This window comes from Oryctolagus cuniculus, chromosome 9 (genome assembly GCF_964237555.1).
Source record: "Oryctolagus cuniculus chromosome 9, mOryCun1.1, whole genome shotgun sequence".
Classification (NCBI taxonomy): Eukaryota; Metazoa; Chordata; class Mammalia; order Lagomorpha; family Leporidae; genus Oryctolagus; species Oryctolagus cuniculus.
In genome coordinates this window covers 99,414,787-99,438,759 of record NC_091440.1, presented here as the reverse complement: position 1 = coordinate 99,438,759, position 23,973 = coordinate 99,414,787, and the positions used below count along the sequence as shown (strand labels likewise).

The 23,973-nt window shown below is 50.7% G+C and overlaps 2 protein-coding genes across 4 annotated transcripts in view; one reads left to right on the top strand and one right to left on the bottom strand.

The window, feature by feature from the left end:
- WNT5B (Wnt family member 5B) overlaps positions 1-23,973 on the bottom strand; it is a 139,076-nt gene that overhangs the window by 56,694 nt on the left and 58,409 nt on the right. The gene's annotated exons all lie outside the window — the stretch shown is intronic.
- Positions 9,439-13,205, top strand: FBXL14 (F-box and leucine rich repeat protein 14). Its single transcript, XM_008259812.4, has one exon. It carries the CDS (start codon positions 10,263-10,265, stop codon positions 11,463-11,465), a length of 1,203 nt encoding a protein of 400 aa, XP_008258034.1. The 5' UTR covers positions 9,439-10,262; the 3' UTR covers positions 11,466-13,205.

Below are 23,973 nucleotides of genomic sequence, written 5' to 3'. Positions count from 1 at the left end.
GAAACCTTGAAGGTGACTCCGATGCCCAGCCAAGGTTGGGAACCATTGCTGTGAGCAAAAGAAAGAGGATAAGCTGGAGGTGAAAATGTGGGCCCGAGGCAAAGGACAGAAGAGTTCCACTCTGTTTCTCTGTGGGTGGGTGGCATCTGCCACTCCTCCACCTTCCAGAGGAGGGGCCGGGTGCGAGGAGACAGGTGGCTCGCTCTCACCAAGGCTGACTATGTTACGCTCCTGTAACCATGCTGTGCTTCTGCTTCCCGGACCCATGCACTTCTTAAAAACAGGAAATAACATTTTAAAAAGGTCTAGCTGTCAGCAGTGTATATCTGTGCAACTTGGGGGCACATCTGTGCAAGGGCTTTTTTTCTTTTATTCTCATGGTGCATTCACACATACACACAGCATATATTAGGGCTCCACTGTGTCTGGGCTTCTACACCAGGCCCTTCCTTTTTCGTGGACTTTCCCTTGATGAATTCTAACAACAGCTCTGTGAACAGGAATCACTTTTGTTTTGTAGACAAGGAAACTGAAACTCAAAGAATTGCAGTCGCTTTGCTGTAAGCCATGCATCCAGCTAGACCCAGGGAGCTGCGGTCTCAGGCAAGCTTCCAAGTCAAGTCTGGAGCAATGTAGCTCAGGATTCTGCCCCAGGGACACACCCGAGTCAAGGACCCTGCAAGCCACAGGGAAGCCACTCCGGGCTTTGTCCAGGGCCAGGAGGAACAGAACACTCTCACCGCCTCCCTCTCTATCCTTGCCTGCATGGCATTCCCAAGTCCTATTGCAAGACGGGGGTGAGCTGAACACACGAAGACAATGCTGATTAAAACCATTTCTTTCCAAGGCAACTTTGATGGCAAAAAACAATAGCAAAGTCCAAACCACAAATTAAAATGCTCTGGCTTCAGGGGTGGCTTAGCAGTTACGACACCTGTGTTTCATTTCAGAGTATCTGGGTTCATGTCCCCGCTCCGGCTATGACTCCAGCTTCTTGCCAATGCAGACCCAGTGATGGTTCAAGTAATTGGGGTTCTGCTTCCCATGTGGGAGACCTAGATTAAGTTCCTGCTTCCTGAGTTTGGCTCTGGCCTAGCCTTAGCCAATGTGGCCATCTGGGGAACAAATTAACACCTGGGAGCTCTCTCTGTGTGTCTCTCTTCTTCTCAAATACATTTAAAATAAAATAAAAATTTCTGGCTTCAGATACTGAATGCCAATTCCAAACAAATAAAAGAGTTAAAATAAAAATTTGTTATTCTTGAGGTTGGGGGGTGGGGAGGAAAGCTAAGAATTCCTTGACAAGGTGATATTTTAAAAAATATTTATTTGTTAATATTTGGAAGCCAGAGATATAGGGTGGGGGAGAGAGAGAGAGAGAGAGAGAGAGAGAGAGAGAGAGAATATCTTTCATCTGCTGATTTATTCCCCAGATAGCTGCAAAGGCCAGGGTTGAGCCAAGCTGAGGCCAGGAGCCAGGAGCCAGGAACCAGGAACCAAGGGCTTCTTCCAGGTCTCCCATGTGGGTGGCAGGGGCCCAAGGCTTGGGCTGTCTTCCACTGCTCTTCTCAGGCCATTAGAAGGGAGTTGAATTGGAAGTGGGGCAGTTGGGAATTGAACCTCCACTTATATGGGATGCTGGTGTCACAGGTTGGCAGATTTATTTGCTACACCACAATGTCAACTCCAGGGAAGGTTATTTTAAAAAATATATTTCTTTTATTTATTTGAAAGGCAGAGTTGTAGAGAGAGATAGAGAGATCTTCCTTCCACTGGTTCACTACTCAAATTGCCACAATGGCTGGGGCTGGACCAGGTCAAAGCCAGGAGCCAGGAGCTCCATCCAGGTCTCCCACGTGGACGCAGGGGCCCACGCACTTGAATCACCTGCTTTCCTAGGTGCATTAGCAACGAGTTGGAACAGAAGTGGAGCAACTGGGACTAGAACCAGCATTCACATGGGATGGGGGTGTGGCAGGTGGCGACTTAACCCACTGTGCCACAACACTGGCCCCAGAGAGGTAATTTTTTAAACTAACCTAACTGATACCCCCATATGGAAGAGCCATACCAACCTAGAACAATATATCCTTACTATTATAATGGCCTTATTATTTTCTGAACAAAGCGAAGTTTCAATCTGTTCTCTAATAGAATTTCCATCATACGTAATGACCTTCCTTCCATCAACACTTACTCAAATTCTGGCCTTCACTGTGGCTCCTCTGTACTGAAAGCATTTTGTTTCTATCACTCTTGGCACTTACAACACCAACAAACGCTGTCATTGTCCACAGGTGTTTTCTAACTCGCCTGCTAGTCCCAAGTACTTCAAGGCAGAAACATCATCTTCAACATCTTTGTTGACTTCACAGCATAGAACAATGTATATCATTTGTATTTCCTGAATACACTTCTTGAATGATTAAATAAATTGAAAACCCACTTTTCTAAATGTTCACCGCCTACACTACAACATACTTTATTTTTCTTCTTTAAAAAATATTTATTTAGGAGTCAGCACTGTGGGGTAGTGAGCATCCCATATGGGCACCGGTTTGAGTCCCTGCTGCTCCACTTTGGATCCAGCTCCCTGCTAATGCTCCTGGGAAAACAGCAGAAGATGACCCAGTGCTTGGGCTCCTGTACCCATGTGGGAGACCCGGAAGAAGCTCTTGGCTCTTGGCTTATTGCCCCAGCCCTGGCCATTGCAGCCATTTGGGAAGCGAACCAGCAAATGGAAGACCTCTCTCTCTCTCTCTCTCTCTCTCTCTCTCTCCCTCCCTCCCTCCCTCTATCTGTAACTCTGCCTTTCAAATAAAATAAAATAAAATAAATTTTTAAAAAAATTCAGTTATTTGAAAGAGTTATGGAGAGAGAGCTATCTTCCATCTGCTTGTTTACCCCTCAAATGGTTGCAGCATCTGGGGCTGGGGCTGGGCCAGGCCAAAGCCAGGAACCAGGAACTCTATCCAGGTCTCTCACATTGGTGCAGGGGCCCAAGCACTTGGGCTATTTTCCATCACTTTCCCAGCACATTAGCAGGGAGCTGGATCAGAAGAGGAGCAGCCAGGACTCAAATCAGTGTTCGTATGGGATGTCGGCATCGCAGGTGGTGGCTTAACTTGCCATGTTTTGACACCGGTCCCAAAATACTTTATTTTTGCACAGTTTCATATCCACTTGCTTTGTGACAAGTACTTAAGGTTTTTGCCAATAACATGATGTTTTTTTTTTCCAAATAACATGATGTTTGAGATTATTCTATTACTATATTTCTAATACTTTGGTTAGGTGCCTGAAAATACAAAAACTTATATTTAGAGTTAGCACTTAAAAGTTCCAAATTAGGGTTGGTATTGTGGCACCATGCTTAAGCTGCACGCTCCCATCCACCATCGGGAGTGGAGGTCAAGTCCTGGTTACTCTGCGCTTCCAATACAGCTTCCTGCTAATGAGCCGAGAGGCAGCCCATGGGCCCCTGCCACCCATGTAGGAGACTTGGATGGAGTTCCTGGCTTCTGGCTTCAGCCTGGCTTAGCTCTGGCTGTTGTAGGCATTTGTGGGGCAAACCAGCAAATGAAAGATCTCTCTCTTTCTCTCTCCATCTCCCTCTGCCTTTCAAACAAATAACTTTTCAAAGAAAGAGGCAAATTACAAATTATAAACAGCAGCCCCACTTGAAGAGTAGAAGGAGGGACTGATGATCTGGCTGGCATCCCTTGATAGCATCCTCTTTCACTGCCAGGATTCTCCAATGAGTGATGTGGATTCTGTGTCATCACCCTAACATGAAGGCTCTAGCTACCAGATTTTCAGGCCTTTGTTTTTACTGTGGTGGATAAAGACGATGCTAACCCAATGTTTACAGTGAAGACCAACCTAATAACTTGAGAGAAAACAAATATTTTGGAGGTTTTTTTTTTTTGCAATGTTGGTGTTAGAATATTTTTATCTATTTTCTCCTTTTATTTAGAAGTGCTTATTCTACTTAAATCTTGAAAAAAAAATTTTAGTTGAGGTAAAATAGATGTAATAGAACGTTTATCATCTTAACCATACTAAGATGCACAGTTCAGTTGTATTAAATCCATTCACTTTTTAAAATAAATATTTAATTTTTTTGAGAGATAGAGAGTTAGGGAGAAGGGATAGACACAGAGAGAGAGAGAGAGAGAGAGAGAGAGAGAGAGAAAGAGAGAGAGAGAATCTTCCATTAGATGTTTCACTCCCCAAATGGTCATAATGGCCAGGGCAGGGCCAGGCTAAGCCAGAAGCGTGGAACTCCACCATGTCTCCCACATGGGCTGCTGCTTTTCCAGGTGCATTAGCAGGGAGCTGGATTGGAAGTGCAGCAGCTGGGACTCACTAGTGCTCATAAGGGATGCTGGCATTGTAATCTTAACCCACTGTACCACAAAGCTGGCTACTTTATTCACATTTTTTTTTTAAAGAGATGTATTTATTTGAAAGGCAGAGTTATGGAGAGAGAGAGAGATCTTCCATCTGCTGGTTCACTCTCCAAATGGCCACTATGTCCAGGGCTGGGCCAGACCAAAGCCAAGAACCAGAATGGCCATTCCTCAAAAAAACAAAAATAGAATTGCCATATGATTCAGCAATTTCACTTCTGGGTATGTACCCAATAGAATTGAAAGCAGGATCTTAAAGAGATGTTCACAGCAGCAGGATCCATAGTACCAAAACACAGAAGCAACCGACATGTTTTTTGCTATTTTCCCAAATTCCAAATGGTGCATAAGAAACAAAATGTGGTATATCCATACAATGGAATATTATTCAGCCTTAACATGGAGGGAAATTCTGACACACGCTACAGCACAAGTAAGCTTTATGGGTCCACTGCTAAGTGAAATAAGCAGTTACAAAAGAACAAACACAACAGGAGTCCACCTATACAACGTATCTAGAGTAGCCAGCACCAGAGACATAGAAAGTAGAAGGATAATTGCCTGGGGCTGGAGGTTGGGGAGTGGGGAGTTGGTCAAAGGATACAGAGTTTCAGTTTTGTAAGCAGAGAAAGTTCCGGAGATTGGTTGCATGAGAGTGAATGGAGGGGCCAGTGTTGTAGCACAGCAGCTCAAGCTGCTGCCTACAATGCTGGTATCCCATATGAACACTGGTTCCAGTCCTGGCTGCTCCACTTTTGATCCTGCTCCCTGTTAATGCACCCAAGAAAGCAGCAGAAGATTGCCAAAGTGTTTGGGCCCCTGTCACTCATGTTGAAGACCTGGATTGTGTTTCCAGCTTCTGGTTTCAGACACAGCTCAGCCCTGGCTGTGGTGGGTATTTGGGGAATGAACCAGATGATAGGAGGCCTCTCTATCTCTGCCTCTCAAATAAATAACTAAATACACTTTTAAAAAGATACTCTTATTATTAATGTTATTAATCTCATTCATTTCAGTTCAATAGTATCAACCAAGTGTCTACTACATTGTGAACACTGTGTTGTGGATACAGCTAAGTTAATTTAAAGGAAAACAGATATAAACTATCTTAACTCCTTTGGCCCCCAACCCATAATCTAGACTCGGACACTGCTTTTGGGGATGTACCTATCTATGCACCTATTTTTGATACAGGGATATGAGTGAGGCGTTGAGAGCCACAGATCCCTTCTGAACTTCTTGCCAGGTCCTCCCTCTCTGAAGGAGGAAGTAAGCCCGATCTTTGGGTTGGGCCATACAATGTTCCCAGGCCCCACCCAATTGAAAACATTAAAATTCTTGGTAAGGTTTTGGAGATACTCCCTGCATAAGACTATCATTGCTGCTTCTAAACAGACCTTTATTGTTTATGCAGAAAAACAAAACACAAAAACTTCTGCTTTTAATTTGTTGAGTCATACACAAAACCACCTCCTTTTTTAACTTAAAAAAATTTATTTGATGGAGCTGCGGTTGTGGCATAGTGGGTAAAGCTGCCACCTGGGACAACAGCATATGGGCACTGATTCAAGTCCTGGCTGCTCCACTTCTATCCAGATCCCTGTTAATGCTCCTGGGAAAGCAGTGGAGGATGGCCCAAGCACTTGGGCCCTTGTACCCACACGGGAGACCCAGAAGGAACTCCTAGCCCCTGGCTTCTGCCTGGCCCAGCCCTGGCCATTGCAGCCATGTGGGGAGTGAACCAGCAGATGGAAGCTCTCTCTGTTTCTCTCTCTCTCACACTCTGCCTTTCAAACAACTAAAATAAATATTTTAAAAAAATTTACTGGAGAGGCAGAGAGACAAAGAGAGACAGACAGAGCTTCCACCTGCTGGTTCACTCTTCAAATGCCCACAACAGTCAGGACTAGGTTGGCTTGAGTTGGGAGCCAGGAACTCAATCCAGGTTTTCCATGTCCATGGCATGGACCAAACTACATGAACCCATTGCTTCCCAGGGTTTGCATTGGCAGGAAGATGGAGTCAATAGCCTGAGCCAAGGCTCAGTCCCAGGCATCCTAATTGACAGCTGAGTTGCTAAGCCAAAGTCCCATCCCATGGACGCTTTTGAGATGTAAACGGCTATCTGTGGGAGCCTCTCCATTGGTGTGTGTCTCTTCTAGACAACTAGTCTCCTGTCCAAATATCCTCTTCATCTACTTCTGTGTCCCAGCATAAATGGAACCTCCTAACTCATGGCATGGGAAAACATTCTTAATCAGAAGCTTGCGTTGGGAGCCATGTCTGAGTATCATTGCAGGGTATGAGCCAGCAGGACTCAGTGAAGTTCCTGAACAGCATCTATTAGACCTGCTGGGCTATGCAAGGAAATTGAGACCCTGAAGCGTGCGAGTGGCATTTCCTCAATGCCAATAAAAGTCACCAGGAGGAGCAAGTGCCGTGGTATAGTGGGTAAAGCCACTGCCTGCACTGCCAGCATCCCATATGGGTGCCAGTTCGAGCCCTGGCTGTTTTACTTCTGATCCAGCTCTCTGCTGTGGCCTGGGAAAGCAGTAGAAGATGCTCCAAGTCCTTGGGTCCCTGCACTTGCATGGGAGACCCGGAGGAAGCTCCTGGCTCCTGGCTTCGGATTGGCACAGCTCTGGCCATTGCACCAATTGGGGAGTGAACTAGCAGATGGAAGACCTCTCTCTCTCTCTCTCTGCCTCTCCTCTCTCTGTGTAACTCTGACTTTCAAATAAATAAATAAATCTTTAAAAAATAGTCACCAGGTGTCCAAACTCAGGGCCATTTTCTTTTCCCCTATGAATACTGATATCTACTGAAATGCTTCTGGATGTTGTAGTAGGCTAAGCCTTGGCATACAGTGGCACCATCCCATATGGGCACTGGTTTGAGTCCCCACTGCCCCTCTTCTGACCCAGCTCTCTGCTAATGGCCTGGGAAAGCAGTGGAAGATGGCCCAAGTCCTTGGACTGCTATTCTACATGGGAGACCCAGAAGAAGCTCCTGGATTCTGGCTTTGGATGGGCTCAACTCCAGCCACTGCGGTCATTTGGGGAGTGAACCAGTGGATGGAAGATCTTGCTCTCTCTCTCTTTCAAATAAATAAATCTAAAAAAAAGAAAAAAAGGAATAATCTTGGCTTCTGCATTTCCTGATTTAGGAAGGTATATTTTGCTTAGACATGATTTTGTATGTACTTGGTCTGTATTGGCCACTTGGACAAAGAGAAGTGGCCAAAAGCTATCAATCTTATATACTAAGCAACCATTTCTTTCTTTTTTTTTTTTTTAAGATTTACTTATTTATTTTAAAGTCAGAGTTACACACAGACAGAAGGAAAGGCAGAGAGAGGAGAGGGAGAAAGAGAGAGAGAGAGAGAGAGTGAGAGAGAGGTCTTCCACCTGCTGGTTCACACTCCAATTGGCCGTAATGGCCAGAGCTGCACTGATCTGAAGCCAGGAGCTTCTTCTGGGTCTCCCATTCAGGTACAGGGGCCTATGGACTTGGACCATCCTCTACTGCTTTCCCAGGCCACAGCAGAGAGCTGGATCAGAAGTGGCACAGCCGGGACTCGAACTGGCACCCATATGGGATGCTGGCACTGCAAGCGGCAGCTTTACCTGCTACGCCAACAGCACCAGCCCCAGCAATCATTTCAAAATCTTGTTCAGGTCCACAAATAATGACAGGCAGGTGCTTGTCATAGAGGTTAAGTGCTGCTTGGGAAACCTGCAGCCCGTATTAGAGTCCCTGGGTTTGAAACCAAGCTCCACTTTTGATTGCAGCTTCCTGCTAATATGCACCCCTGCCACCAACCTGGGAGACCAAGATTAGGTTCCTGGCTCCTGCCTGGCACTGCCCTGGCTGTTGTGGGCATTTGGGGGTGTGAGCCAGCAGATGGTAGATCTTTCTCTTTCAAATAAATAAAATCAAAATTATTAAAAACTGAATCCACAAACCCATTTTACTTTCCTGATGGATAAATCTGGTTGTCTTTTATCTGGTTGTGTGGCTTCATGAATCAAAATGCAGCCATTACTTTTCTGACTCAAAACCTTTTGGCTTAGGGATAGTGAAAATGAAACTCTGAACTTCTCTGAGTGTGCACGTGGGATGCAGGGGCCGCACTCGGAGCATTGCCCTGGTCTCCCCCCCCCCCCCGAGTTTATAAACTGACAGACAACTATCTAAACCATTCCAGGAGTCATTCTGCTGCTGCTGAAGAGAGCAAATTTGCACCTCTACACTCCAGTGTACTGACATGAATACACGTGGGCCACAGGATGTGTGATCCAGCAGTCGATGAGAAGAAAAAGCCCAAGAAAGGCTTAGAGAGGGCTGCTGCCTTCTACCATCAGAGCAGGCTGAGGGCCCAGCTGTTCCGCAGCGAGGCACGGAAGTGGTCCAAGTTCTGATGTCAAAAGGCCCGACGGAAGCCTGCCTGGCACTGTCTGGAAACAACCATAAGATGCTAGGGGGAAGTTGCCATGAATAATTCTAGAAAATTCTAGAATGGGAACTGAAGTGGGGCCAGTGCTAAACTAAGATGAGTAAAACAGAGTTTCTCCCCCAATTTAAGGGTCGAGACTGGAGCAAAACGAAGCCCCACTGTGGGGAGCTGGGGGAGTGATAACAGTGTTAAGGGTCATCAGGGGCAGCAAAAAGAAGGAAGGAGACTTGGGTGATGATTACCCAGTATTCTATGGGGGCGAGTCTCGCAAGGATGATACAGGAGAAGGGCTGAAGTAAGGGTCAGGAATCCTAGAGATAAGTGAAGGGGGCGTTGGACCGCCAGCAGGAAGAAAAAGAGGAAGAGGGCTGGGGCGTGGCCGGCGAAGCGACGCCTCAGCCTCGGGCTGCGGGCCACGAGGAGGAGGGCGGGGACGCGCTCTGCTGACAGCGGCTTTCCAGCGGCGCCTACAGGGTTAAAAGTCAGGGGCGGCGGGACCGGGAGAACTCGGTTTCCAGGGCAACGGCGCCGACAGTTCCGGCAGCGCAGGCTCGTACCACTGCGCGGCGCGCGCGGGGGAGCCGCAGCGAGGAGGAGACGCGCGAAGGCGCAGTCTGGCGAGCGGCCTGTCCCGGACGCTACCAACCGCGCCGCCCGCCGGCTTGCCCCCGGGTCTGCGCCGGGCCGCGCTCCGGCCGCGGCGGCCGCGGCGTCCTCGGTGCCGGAGCCGGCGGCTGCCAACTGCCTGCGGACGGCGGGGGGCGGGGGCGAGGGGGAAGGGACGTGCGCCCGGTGGCCCGGATTGGCCTCCTGGTCCCCCCGCCTGGGCGGCTGAGTGCGGGCGGCCCGGAGCTGGGAGGTTTGAAAAGCGGGCGAGAGACAAAGGCAGCAGGAAGCCTCCTCGGCGCCCGGAGCCCGTGCGCCCGGCCCCGGGGGCCCCTCGCCGGCCCGCCGGCCCCGCACAGCAGCGGCGCGGCGCGGCGGCGGCGGCGGAGGATGCGGCAGGGGGCGTGGGAGCGGCGGCCGAGCGGCGCGGCCCGAGCGCGGCGTGGTTAGACTCGCGGCGGTGGTGGTGGCGGCGGCGGCGGGGCTCGGGAGTGAGTGCGCGGCGCTTTCCCCGCCCGGGATGTGAGCGCCGAGCAGAGCCCGGGGCGGGGGGAGGGCAGGGAGGCGAGGCCGGCAGGAAGGAAGGAAGGACGGACGGACCAGGAGGAGGAGCGGCGGCGGCGGCCGGAGCCGGAAGGCGGGGAGGGGCCGTCCGTTGGGCCCGAGGCGGCGGCGGCGGCGGCCGGGGCGAACCTCTCGCGTCGGCTCCCCGGGGCAGGAGCAGCAGCAGTAGCGGCGGCGGGGCCCGCGCCTCCTCCCCCCAGCGCCGCGGAGGGGGGAGGAGGAAGATGGAGACCCACATCTCGTGCTTGTTTCCCGAGCTGCTGGCCATGATCTTCGGCTACCTGGACGTCCGGGACAAGGGGCGCGCGGCGCAGGTGTGCACGGCCTGGCGGGACGCCGCCTACCACAAGTCAGTGTGGCGGGGGGTGGAGGCCAAGCTGCACCTGCGCCGGGCCAACCCGTCGCTGTTCCCCAGCCTGCAGGCCCGGGGCATCCGCCGCGTGCAGATCCTGAGCCTCCGCCGCAGCCTCAGCTACGTGATCCAGGGCATGGCCAACATCGAGAGCCTTAACCTGAGCGGCTGCTACAACCTCACTGACAACGGGCTGGGCCACGCGTTCGTGCAGGAGATCGGCTCCCTGCGCGCCCTCAATCTGAGTCTCTGCAAGCAGATCACCGACAGCAGCCTGGGCCGCATAGCCCAGTACCTCAAGGGCCTGGAGGTGCTGGAGCTGGGGGGCTGCAGCAACATCACCAACACCGGCCTTCTGCTCATCGCCTGGGGGCTGCAGCGCCTCAAGACCCTCAACCTGCGCAGCTGCCGCCACCTCTCGGACGTGGGCATCGGGCACTTGGCCGGCATGACGCGCAGCGCGGCCGAGGGCTGCCTGGGCCTGGAGCAGCTCACGCTGCAGGACTGCCAGAAGCTCACGGATCTTTCTCTAAAGCACATCTCTCGCGGACTGACGGGCCTGAGACTCCTCAACCTCAGCTTCTGCGGGGGCATCTCTGACGCCGGCCTTCTGCACCTGTCGCACATGGGCAGCCTGCGCAGCCTCAACCTGCGCTCCTGTGACAACATCAGTGACACGGGCATCATGCATCTGGCCATGGGCAGCCTGCGCCTCTCAGGGCTGGATGTGTCGTTCTGTGACAAGGTAGGGGACCAGAGTCTGGCTTACATAGCCCAGGGGCTGGACGGCCTCAAGTCCCTCTCCCTCTGCTCCTGCCACATCAGTGACGATGGCATCAACCGCATGGTGCGGCAGATGCACGGGCTGCGCACGCTCAACATTGGACAGTGTGTGCGCATCACGGACAAGGGCTTGGAGCTGATAGCTGAGCACCTGAGCCAGCTCACTGGCATAGACCTGTACGGCTGCACCCGAATCACCAAGCGCGGCCTGGAGCGAATCACGCAGCTTCCCTGCCTCAAGGTACTCAACCTGGGACTCTGGCAGATGACGGACAGTGAGAAGGTCAGGTGAGGGCGGCAGCACCGGCTCCCCTGGCCTCCCCCCACCCCAGGCACGTGCATACACAGGTCTTTGCAGTGGATGAGGTGGGGCCCTCCCCACCTGCAGCCCGTTCCGTTCCTTTCGCTTCCAGGACTACCGCCTGGGCCCTCCTCCCCTCTTCCTCATCCCTGCGGGGGAGCGGTGGACTCGGCTGCTTACCCACCCTGCCGCCGCAGGGCCGCAGGACTGACTACTGTATCCCGCCGCGCCTGGGGCTGGGTAGGGAGAAGGGCCAGTCCTTTCGACCCTGGGGAGTTGGGGACAATGTTTGCCTTCACTGAAGCTTTCGTTGGAAAACTGTGATCTGGTTTTTATTTTGAAATGTATAAAGAGCAAACCCAACTACAACAGCCTTTTCACCCTTCGCCCACTCGGTACCCAAACCCCAGTCTCTTCTCATCGCTTCTCTTTCACAGCGCTCTGCTACTCACGCTCCCTGCATGCTCACGTTCCTTTCTTTAAAAATTTTTGGAAGAAATTTGAAATCATGGTCCTTTCTTTCTGCTCAATACATTCTATCCATTATATATATAAATTATATATATATACACACACACGCACGTCTGGCTACCTCGTTTTAGTTTACTTTTTTCTCTGAAGCCCTGGAATTCTACAAGAGCGAGATTCTGAGACTGAAACATTCGTGTGCCTAGACTGGAAAGATGCCCGCTGGGTTTGTACACCTCTTTTTGTTTTGGCTTCTTCCCAACCTCCATCCATCCAGGGTGTACCACTTCCACATTCTGGCCATCATCTTCCCTTTCCTCCTTGTCCACTGGGATATGAGGACCCAACCGTGTTTTTAAATCTTGACTTAATTTATAGCACAAATGTGTGGGAGAAATGAGTCGAACTGCTTTTTTTGTTTGAGATGCAGATTGTGTCTTGCAAATGATGATTATATATGCAAATTCTGCCCTCCCCTCACTCTTCCATGTTTCCCACAAAGAGGTCAAGGGGAGGCTTTCCTGTTGGGAGCCTGCACCCTTCATGTGATGGGGAGGAGACTGGGCACTCCTGTCTTGTCTGTGCTCTGTTCATAACATGGGAGTTTATGGGTTTAAAAAATTCTGTTTCTAAATGGAGGACTAGATGACTTTATTTTGGTGGGGGTTGGGACTTGTGGCTTTAAAGAAATGGCTTTTGAGTAGGATGTATATTTTTGTTGGTTTTGTTTGTCTATTTTTTTAGAACCCTCCACAGCAACACGCAAGACCATGGAGTTAAAGAAACCCAGAGACCTTTATCAATTAATTGTACTGTTTGTGAATTTGTATAAATAATAACAAAGATCCTCTTAAAACGTTTATATTCTTACAGTAAAAGGTTAAACTGATATTTATATAATAAAAGAGGAAATATGAAGTATGTTTTTGAAAAAAAAAACACACAAAAAACCCACAAAAAAAACCTTGTATCTGTGAATTATTTTTAAGGCATTGTGTGTTGGGTCATGCCAAAGTAGGAGGTGCTGTTTGTATGCTCTACCCTGAAGCAGAGTTTGGTGCATCCTATGTGGTATGAGTAAGCTCATGGTTAAACATTGATTCTGTATAAGGTTACTACTGACGTTGGAATGTTTTGTTTCTAGAAATGTGATTAGACGAGATTTATAAAATTTTCGGTTTTAAACTGTCAACAACATGGAAATTTAAGGAAACTGAACCAAATGAAACTTAAAAAAAAAAACAAAAACCCAGATTTGTAAGAGTCGCGATTTGCCGGAGCAGTCAGTTTTTTCCTTGGGTAGAAGTGGGTCAGGAGCTGCGGCCGTGGGCGAGCAAGGTGGGTCTGCCTGGCCTCGGAGTGGGCGCGGGGGGCCGCCGGGGCCGGGGCCGAGCCATTGTTCCGCAAAGTTGAAAGAGCGCTGTCCGGGCCGGCCCGCGGCGCAGTCGGGCGTGTCATGCATGCGGAATGTCACAGCGGGAGCGCGGCCCGGTGGGAAGGCCCCGGCCGCTCCGGCCCGCTTCTTAACATTCCGCTCCGGGCCCGGCCGGGCGCGGCTCTCCGGGGGCTGCGGGGGCCGGCCGGGAGTGGGGCACATTTGCATTTTAAGCACTTCAGCGCGGAGGCCGGGCACTCCATGGACTCTGTGGAGGGTTCTCGGACTGAATCTGGGGCAGATAAAGGAATACCAACAGTTCTAGCGAAGAATGCCCTTAGGAAGACCATCACTGAGTCTCCTCACCCCGCGGGAGCCGTGGGCCTCTAAGCCTGTGCCTGCCTTCGCATCCTTCTGCTCACCTGGTTGCTGAGATGGGCTGTTTTTTTTGTTTTGTTTTGTTTTGTTTTTTTGAATAAAAAAAACCCAATCTGGTCCAGGGAAGAGGTGGTAAGAGTAGGTATGAAACTTTGCTGGGTCGACCCCTCTTTCCAGGAAGAGGGCTGGAACCCAGGTTCGTCTGCGGGTAAGACCGCTGTGTAAAATTTCCAAGCCTTCTGCTAGAGCATATCACAAAAGCGGCATTGTTCCTTTTTGGAGAGCCATCACAATTGGGTCTAATTGAGCCTGACACCAGATCCATCTTCCTTTTCTTTGGGGAAGGTGTGGGTCTGTGTCTTTGCCGCTTAGGTTACAGTGCTTATTGCCTGAAGGGAAAAGAAAATGTGTGAGCCCTAGAAAGAAGCAGGGCCTCTGAATTAGGGTCAGCTTTGAAGCTGGGGTCCTGGCCTGTTTTCTCAGAGCCTGGGGCTGGACAGACTCAATGGATAAAAATTCAAGCACCAGCTAGGTCTGGGCTCTGTTCTCACATTCTTCCTAACAGCTACGGTAATCCTGCCCACTCGGTATTTTCTGCTGTTTAAGACTGATTAATTTGAAAGGGAGAGTGATGCCCACAACAAAGCCAGGAGCCTGGAACTCCATGTGGGCCTCTCACATGGGTGGAAGGGACCCAGTTCCTCCCAGGCACACAAGCAAAGTAGCCGGAACTCCAGTGGGCACCCTCCCAGAGGATGTGGGCCTCCCTGGCCACAGCATGATCGCTGCACGACGGCGCTCGCCCGAATTTTCTGTTTAATATACACTATAGCTTAGTTCATGTTTGAAAGTCAAAACCGTGGGTCTAAGTGTCCTTATCCTGGACCAGGCACACTGAGCGTATCTGGAGCTTCTCCGGGGAAGATGTTGAGATCAATGGCTTATCATCCTTTTTTGATGGGAAGATGAATGTATGCTGTGCATGTAGATTTGGAAACGCTAGTCCTCAAAGCAACCTGCTCTGTTACCCAACCATTAAAGTGAGGGAACCAGGATTCAAACCAGGTCCACTCCTAATGTGCAGGCCCCTGTTCCCTGGAGAAGGTGTAGTTACTGCGCGCACAAGGTGAGCCAGGCAGGTGGCTGGTGCAAAAGTTAAAAGGCATTTCAGGGAAATTTTTAGAGTTACAGGGAAAAAAAAAAAAAAAAACCCACAAACCTGGTCCAGATATTTGCCGAAGGTTAACTGAGCAGAGAAGGTATAAACTTACTGTAAACCTGACATCTAGAAGCCATAAACCTTATCAGAACCTGTTTGGGTAGCAGTCAGAAGGGGCTCACGGGCCCAGCTTTTCGAAGTCTCGTTAGGCAGCTGCCTAATGGAATGTCTAAACTGCAAAGATTCTAAGTGCAGCTCGGTCACGATGGGCCGCTAGCTCAGAGCGCTGCTGGTGGTGCGTGATTTCCCCTGCTGAGCTCCTCAGTCCTCACCGGTGGGAGGGAGGGGAGCCTACTTGATTTATTCCACATTTGGCAATGGCGACAGGATGCTTGCCTAACTTAACGTTTACCAAAACTAAAGGCTGGCAGCCGTGCATCCTCAGTTAAAACAGAAACCGATCACACTCTTTCCTGATTCACATCAACAAAGACTTGAAAAAGCAAATGTTCCCTTTACTGCAGTTTCTCCTAAAGGCGTGAACTTGCTGTTCCACAAGGAGCGACAATATGAACTGAAGCGTGCCCTACCCCCCAACTCCTCTTGGCATATACGTAAAACCTTTCACTTTGGGCTTAAGAGAATCTGAACCCAAGTTTTCAAAGGGGAAAGGGTAGTGGCCCCCCAGGGACCACTGTGTTTCCAAAGAATAAGGACCTCTTGATTGAAAGATCAGATTTGTAAAACAAACCCAAGACCTCATGCAGCTTCTGACAACTCTCTCTTCCCGGTCCCATGAAAGGGAAGCCCCTGGCCTCTGATCTTTGCTCTGTTCTGCTGCAGAATAGGGAGGGGCCAGAGTAAGTCATCTAGTGGTCCCTCCTCTGTTCTCTTTCTCTTCCCCGCATCAAACATCACCCCTTTTAAAAGTTAATTCTATCCCTTTAGTAGAGGGCAAGACCTAAATTTTGTGCCATTATGAACCCCTGAGGAGCCAGGCTTTTTCATGAAGTCGTGTGCATCATGAGTGGAGCACAGGATTAGAAACCAGAGAGCTGTCTGCAAACCAAAGCTTAAGCCTGGGCTACCTATCGGCCTCATTTTTGTTCCAGTATTCGGTAGCAGGTTCAATGTTTTACAAAGTGAGTGTTCGAAAGCACGCCTGCTGCAGCCAGTGCCAGCTGGTAATCATTCGTGCTGCCTGAGAGGTGAGCAGCTCTTGGGCAAAACGGTATTTCTGGACAACTGGCAAATCACGGTGACCACCCGTGATCAGTGTCAGCCTCCTCTTCTACAGGGGTCACTCTGATTTTGCCTGGTGGACGTGCCTTTAGCAGCTCAGAACATCTGGTACTCTGTACGGTGAAGCCTTCCAGTTGAAGCGCGAGAGTCCTTACCCATGCAGCACCCCCAGTAAAATGAGGTGGAATGCCTCTGCCTGCTGTTGGTAATGCAGAAAAAAGAAGTATGCATTTTCATTAAAAACTTAAGCTCTTACTGTCCCATTACTCTTCTACTTAAATGCCATATATTCTGCCCCCCCCCCCCCAAAAAAAAGACCTTACAGGGATACACACGTTTGTCACCATGGAAAGGAGCTGCATCTCAGCGATCGGGAAGAGAATGGCGTCTGCAGTGACAGTAGCCAAGAAGCCCAGGTGAGACCTCAGGGACGTGAGTGGGCTCCTATAGCTTCATTTATTTATTTAAAAGATTTATTTGAAAAGCAGAGTGACAGTGATGGAGAAATCTTCTATCTGCTGGTTCACTCCCCAAATTGCTGTAATGGCCGGGGTTAGGCCAGGCCAAAGCCAAGAGCTAGGAACTCCATGTGGTCTCCCACATGGGTGGGGTAGGGGCCCAAGCATTTGGACCATCTTCTGCTGCTTGCCCAGGTTCATTATAGCAGGGAGCTGGATCAGGAAATGGAGCAGCCAGGACTCAAGATGGTGCTCATATGGGATGCTGGCGTCGCAGGTGGTGGCTTAACCCACATGCAGCCTTATTAATGGGCAAAGAGGCTGGACAAGGTTGACAAGATTTTCTCTTGGTGCCAAATGGAGTCAACCTTAGAACCAAGGCTGCTCCAAACTCCAGTGGAATCCATGTGCAGGTAACCCTGAGAGGCTGCAAGGTGCCCACCCACAAGTTTTCAGAAGCAAACTCCCTGAGAGAGCATATTATTTTGATTGAGAGCAAAACCAAAGATTGAAAGGCACTATTTAATATGCATTACTGTATGCAAATATAGCCGTGTATTGTAAACCTCATGCATATAGTTATTCAAGAACGGTGCAGGTTTGCAAGTGGTCCCTATGGCAGTGAAGGAGCTGTTTGCCTGCCGCCCTCAGAGGACTTGAGCCAGTTTCCAAAACACTGCTCTGTTACAAATAATAACGTCTTAGTAGACGTGCTAGAATTTGATGCCTCAAAGCTAAGAACTTAGGCACATTTAACACACTACAGATACCTGTCACATTGGGGTTAGGTGGCCCACATCCTGTATCAGAGTGCTTGGGTCAATATGTGGCTCCAGCTTCTGACTCCAGTTTCCTGGTAATGCAGTGATGGCTCAAATGATTGGGCTCTCGCACCTTCATGGGAGACAGGTTAGATTCCTAGCTCCAGGACTTGGCCCCTGCCCAGCCCCCGACCACTGTGAGCCTTTGGCAAGTGAACCAGCAGATGGGAGGGCTCTCTCACTCTGTCACACAACCCTTCTATTAGGCAGACCTGGGGCAGGAACTCAAGCTGTTTATCCTTTCTCTAGCAGTAGAAAGGCTTGATGGCACAGATGTTTTGTTACAAACCCCTCTTGTCCAGAAAGAGTAGAAAGGTCTAGTTTAAGACCAAGCACCCTCTTGCGTTCACTGCTCCTCTGTTTCTGTAACCCATGCTCCAGGAGGAGCAAGACTCGCCCTCGGCTGCTGTCAGTAGTTACCTCCCTCAGCATCAATACAAGAGACGGGAACGGGACTGCAGGAGAACAGTTCTCTGAGACAAGTTTTCACAAACAGCGTGGAACTGCTCAGTGAGGCATAGGAAGCATTGTTATTCTAAAAAGGATAACAGAAAATATTTATTATCAATGTCCATAATATTTCTCTTTAGGCAATCTTTACCGCCAGCTGGCATTTTTTTTTTAAGATGTGTTTTTATTGATTTCAAAGGCAGAGTGAGAGCAAGAGAAAGAGAGAGAGAGAGATCGATCTTCCACCTGCTGGTTCACTATCCAAATGGCTGCAGCTGCTGGGGCTGGGCCAGGCTGAAATCAGGAGGAGTCTGGAACTCCATCCAGGTCTCCTACAAGGGTGGCAGGGGCCCAAATACTTGGGCCATCCTTCACTGCCTTCCCGGGAGTGAAGCAGGGAACTGGATTAGAAGTGGAGCATCCGGGACTTGAACCATTGCCCAAATGGGATGTCAGTGTTATAGGAGGTGGCTTTACCTACTATGCTACAGTGCCAGCCCAAAACTGGCATTATTTATATACATATCTGCTTCCATTTTCCAGCCCAGAGCAAGACTTTGAGAAGTGGTCTTCAAGCAGGGAGAAGTCAAAAGAAAGTGGTCCTACTATTTCTTAGACTCTTTAGAAACATCACCAAGGTTAAAACTGGACAAGTGGACAGTAAGGGAGAAACTGCAACAGATAAGCCTCACAAATAAATTCTTACTGTTCTTAGATGGAAGGCAGCATCGCCTTCCACTGTTACTTGCAATATTTTAAACTGCTGCTGGATGGGTTAATAAGCAGTCAGGTGGCCGGCGCCGCGGCTCACTAGGCTAATCTTCTGCCTGTGGCGCCAGCACCCCGGGTTCTAGTCCTGGTTGGGGCGCCGGTTCTGTCCGGGTTGCTCCTCTTCCAGTCCAGCTCTCTGCTGTGGCCTGGGAGTGCAGTGGAGGATGGCCCAGGTCCTTGGGCCCTGCACCCACATGGGAGACCAGAAGGAAGCACCTGGCTCCTGGCTTCGGATCAGCGCAGCGTGCCGGCCGCAACATGCCTGCCATAGCGGCCACTTGGGGGGTGAACCAACGGAAAAAGGAAGGCCTTTCTCTCTGTCTCTCTCTATCTCTAACTCTGCCTCTCAAAAAAAAAAAAAAAAAAAAAAAAAAAAGTCAGGATGGCCCCAGTGGAAATTTGGAGTGTAGTATGCTTGGTTTCCCCCCAAAAGTTATCCTTAGCAAGGTCAGAGTGCCTGCCTGCTCATTCCTTGGGAGCTTCCAAATTCATGATGAGACTATCAAGGGAGTGGTGATCCCATCATCCTGAGCTCACAGCTTACTGTGAAAACAAGTTACCTGCCCACTCTTCTGGTTTTTTGTTTTCTCATGATTGAGCCAGATAGGATAAAGGATTGTAAATCAGGTCTTTTGATGGGTTTTGTCCCTGCCTTGTAACCTGAATGTCAATTAAAATTGTGCACCCCATGGGAGACCAGGAAAAAGCACCTGGCTCCTGCCACCGGATCGGCGTGGTGCGCCGGCCGCAGCGCGCCGGCTGTGGCGGCCATTGGAGGGTGAACCAACGGCAAAGGAAGACCTTTCTCTCTGTCTCTCTCTCTCACTGTCCACTCTGCCTGTCCAAAAAAAAAAAAAAAGTGCTTAAAAACTACAATGAGACACTTCCGGTTTTTTTCCTCTCTTGGAAGCCCCCCTCCATGCCACTCTGGCTGGAGGTCTGTGACTCTAATAAAATTTTGCTTTTTAAATCTCAAAAACAAAAAATACCTGCTGCTGCGAATTATTAAAAAATAGTGTCCAGTAGGTGTGTCTTAAGCAAACAACATGAAAACAAGTTGAAATTCACCATTTCTAGCTAACCCCTTTTACGTACACAAAATTCAGCCAAGACGGCTGGACTCTAAGGGGCTAGCATGGTGGTGCAGCAGGTAAAACTTCCCATCCAGCTCCCTGCTGAAGGCCTGGGAAAGCAACCGAAAATGACCCAAGTCCTTGGGCCCCTGCACCAGTGTGGGAGACCAGGAAGAAAGTTCGGTTCAGCCTGGTCCAGCCCCAGCCCTTGCAACCATTTGGGTAGTGAACCAACAGATGGAAAATTCTGTCTGTCCTCTCTGTGTAACTCTGCCTTTCGAATAAATACATAAATCTTTAAAAACAACCAACTGAACAAGATGGCTAGGTTCTGTGGACGACACAGGCAGTGGAGGAGTTGTCTGATTTCCAGGGCCTGAGGCAGCGGAAGAGGGAGCCTCGTGCCTCTCTGGCCTCAGTGAGGCCGGATGCTCCCACGGGCAGGCCACCACCGCGTGTTCCCACACACAGGGTCCCGCTTATCCACCGACTCACAGGGGAGCTGAGGAACGCGGCAAACCGTCACCACCGCGTCTAAGCGCCTGTGCGGGAGGAGGCAGGCTGCTGGAAGGTGGCTGGAGAATCATCCTCGCGGTCTCCTTCTAGACTGATCCATGAGCCTCCCTCAAAGGCAGACCCAGAACAGCCTCCTACCGGCTCACTACCATGTGCCTTCCCACTTCGTGATGCCGCCGCGAGCCGCTTCCAAACCGGGATCAGGGGAGCAAGGGGTCCGACCGCGGCCGCCTCTTCCCCTCAAGTTCTTGAGAACATTTTAGGGTCTCGTATCAGGCAGGGAAACTCTGAATACTTGCCCTGCACCGCGGCGACACAAAGTGGAGACAGAGCTGTGCACGAGGCCTGCACGCCCTGGGCTTTGCCAGCAGGCGGCAGCATTGTCTGACACTTGGAGGCCGTGCGCGGGAACCTCTCCCTAGGGCCACATCCCCTCTGGCCACTGCCCCAGGAGGTAGGAGTTAATGAAAACAATGTCACTTCCGCGAAAGGACGAGGCTCAAGTCACCGCAGGAGAGGCCAGGTGTCCCGCTCTTTGTTTTCGGAGTAAAGCAAGAGATGTCAGCCCACGAAGGTTCTAATTTTCTGCTTTTGGAGGCTGGGAATTGAACCCATTTCAAAATCGTTTTTAACTTTTGATTCTCCCTGAAGGCCATTTGGTCTTCCTAAGTCCTTGTTGGGGTGCCTTGCTGGAAAAGTTTGGGAAAACAACCTGGGGACAACTGACACCTGTGCTCCCAGACAGCAGATTCAATGGCCATGGGAACACACTAACGTTCTGATAGAGGGAGCGCACTCTCTGTGGCGAGAACGCCAGTGCTCCCACGGGGAGACACAGTCTGAGCTCCTCCTCCAGAAAGTGGACGACGCCAGGGGAAGGTGGCAGGCATGAGAACAGGGAAAGAACGGAGCCAGCCTGGCCGGATTCCATAGAGTGTCACAATGAGGGCCAGGCAGAGCAGAGGAGAGAGACCTCAGGGGCTCCTGGCGGCTTTGCACTCAACAGCCTGTCCTCGGGCGATCCAAACATGGAGCCAGGGAATGGAATCTTAGAGCTGCCCGTGCCCTGCGGAGATGGCCACTGAGCTGTCTTGCAGCATAGCAGCTCCGTGATTCAGAAGGCATTTTTGGTTAAAGAATGAACAAGGGAAGGGAAGGAAACGTTTGTGGAACTCAGGGCCTAGGCATGAAGCAAAATGGCTATTCCTGGCACTATCCGTGGAGGTCCTAGACAAGCAGAAACCAGAGCTGAAATGCACCACAGTCAGTGGCTGTGCCCACATAAATGAATAAGTAGAGGAGAGAAAGGAGGACATGTGTCTCTGCACCCAGGATGGGACCCAGGGCAGGCCGAGGGCTGCGTCAGAAAGATTCAGTCAGGGAGGGTTACAGACTAAGATGCCACTTGGGGCACCTGCCTCCCGGGTTCAAGTCCCTGCTCTGGCTCCCAGTTCCAGCTTCCTGCCAGTGTGGACCCTGGGACACAGCAGGTGATGGCTCAAGTGCTCAAGTCCCTGCCACCCACATGGGAGACCCAGATTGAGCCCCAGTCCTCACTGTTGTAGGCAGTTTTGGAGTGAACCAGTGAATAAGATCTCTTTCTCTCTGTGCGTGTGTGTGTGTGCCTGGCTTTCAAATAAGTAAAAATAATCAAGTGAGGGGAAGTGTATCCTTCACAAGAGGTCTTCAAGTTCATGGGCAATGCATATTATGAAAAAACTATGCACAGATTTCAAAGGAGGTCCCTGGAAGAATCAGGAAGCTGTGCTTCAATGTGCTCAAGAAGCTAGGTCCTGCTTCCCTGGTTGTTTGGATTTGACTCGACACAAAAGTCCCCATGGGTGTGATCCCCAGGACGGCCCGTGACCAGGATGGCAGCAACCAGGGCACTGCAGACCCGCCCAGAGACCTGCGGCTGCTGTCGTAGCTGCCAGCTCCCGGAAGTCAGGCTGCACACCGCTTCATCGCTACCCTATCCTTCCAGGGAGGACGAGCTAGAACAGTGCCGGAGACAGGGATGAACAGAGGACGGTGTATCCAGCGCAGGCTGGTGGGCGACACTCCTTATGGGGGTCCAACTCCCATGACTGCAGCTTCTATGCTCCATTGTGGGTAAGAAGGCCTAGCTGAGGGCTCCCGCAATCCCAAGATGACAGGCGTTCCCATGGGAGGAAACTTCTTCAAACCGCTCCCCTAGAGGGCTCCCGAGGCCAGTCTGCAAGTGTACACAGGCTGGGTCCCCACCTGCAGACCAGACAGCCACTGCCGCCCCCTCCCTAACCTTCCCTGGTACTCCCGGCCCCTACTCGCCACCCCCACAAGGGTGTCCGTTGGCTCTTTGAAGGCATCCAGCATGGCTACTTGGGGGTGTCTTGATTTCCCAGGACCATCTACGGAGGCCGTCGAGAGGGCACAGAGTGTCGCCGAGGGGGATTCCAGGGGAGTGTGGACATCCCAGCGATGCCATGAGTCCCACACACGGCGTGGACGCCAAGCAACACCTCGCCTTCACTGCAGACTCGGGTCGCCTCCTGCGCGATGCCACCTCAGGCCCTGTCAGTTCCCGCTCTTGCATCCGTTCCTACTTCTGCACCTGCCCGGAACTTGCAGAGAGACTAAGGAACTGTGTGTAAGTGGCTGCAAACACCTTCCCACCCTTGCGCCAGTGCCAACAACAGCCCCGCTAATGCTAATCTACCCCTCTCTCGCAGCTCAACAGCTTTTCTCCTTTAAGCCCCTGATAATGGTTTTACTAAAATCCCCTTTTGATGGAAAAAAATCCCAGCTGGACATTTCAGGCCCCAGCACAATGTACAAGTCTGCAGGTCCCTTTCCCTCCCTCACAAAGGCCTCTAATCAAGTGGAAAATGTGCTGGAGGCCAGAGGTTTGGGTCTGCAATTATTTTTTAAGGGATTACTAGAGAAGAATAGGGGGCGGCAAGGACCTCCCCCCTCTTGGTTTTCCATTTGGTCCTGCTTTTAGACATAGAGAGCCGGGAGTATTTGTCCAGTTCTCCAAGCATAAGAGCCTCATCTCTCTTCTCTGGCAGGATTTCCTCTTTGAGCCCCATTGCTTCAAAAAGATGGGGAGTTTGGAAGCAATGCGCGGCTCCCATGCTGACCCCATTTAAGCCTCTATGTATAAAACCACCGCTGACCGGGCTCCCACACATGGGGAGGGCACTCATTCACTGACCTCTCGGCCCGCTCTGTGTGTGGAGGGCAGGGGGTGCACGGCGTCCGCTCACTGCTGAGCCCGGGAGCATTCATCTGGGCTTCCCAGCTTGGGAGTGCACGAGGTCAGATACCAGCCTTCCCCTCCCCACCGAGCATGAAGGGCTCCCAGCTCTTCTTCTCAGGGCACAGCACGGACACAAGGACAGAGCAGTAACCGTGCGTGCAATGCTGCGCTCGGGCAGGGCGGCTGTCCCCTGGGCGTCATGCAAAGGGCCTTCTCTGACACCACTGACAGGTGAGCACGCACTAAGGGTTAGCTGACGGAGAGGAGCATGGGGGGGGGGTGTCCTTGATTCTTTCAGCATCCACTTAAGCCCCCCTGGCTAGGCATGGATGCAAATACCCTGTAGAACAGGAAATGGTCACGGATACCTAAGTGTGTTCTGGAATGATCAAGAAGTAGATTATTCAGCTCTGAAAGTTAGACGTCAGCATATTTTCAAACTAAAGACCAGGCTAAGTACCACTTTCAGGTCCTTTCTTCAAAGTTCCTAAAATCTCCATCACAAACAGAACAAACAACGCCAGGGTGACTGCAGATCAGCAGAAAA

What these genes read in the sequence shown, in the direction of transcription:
- FBXL14 (XM_008259812.4), top strand. Translation starts at nt 10,263, where the DNA reads ATGGAGACCCACATCTCGTGCTTGTTTCCCGAGCTGCTGGCCATGATC.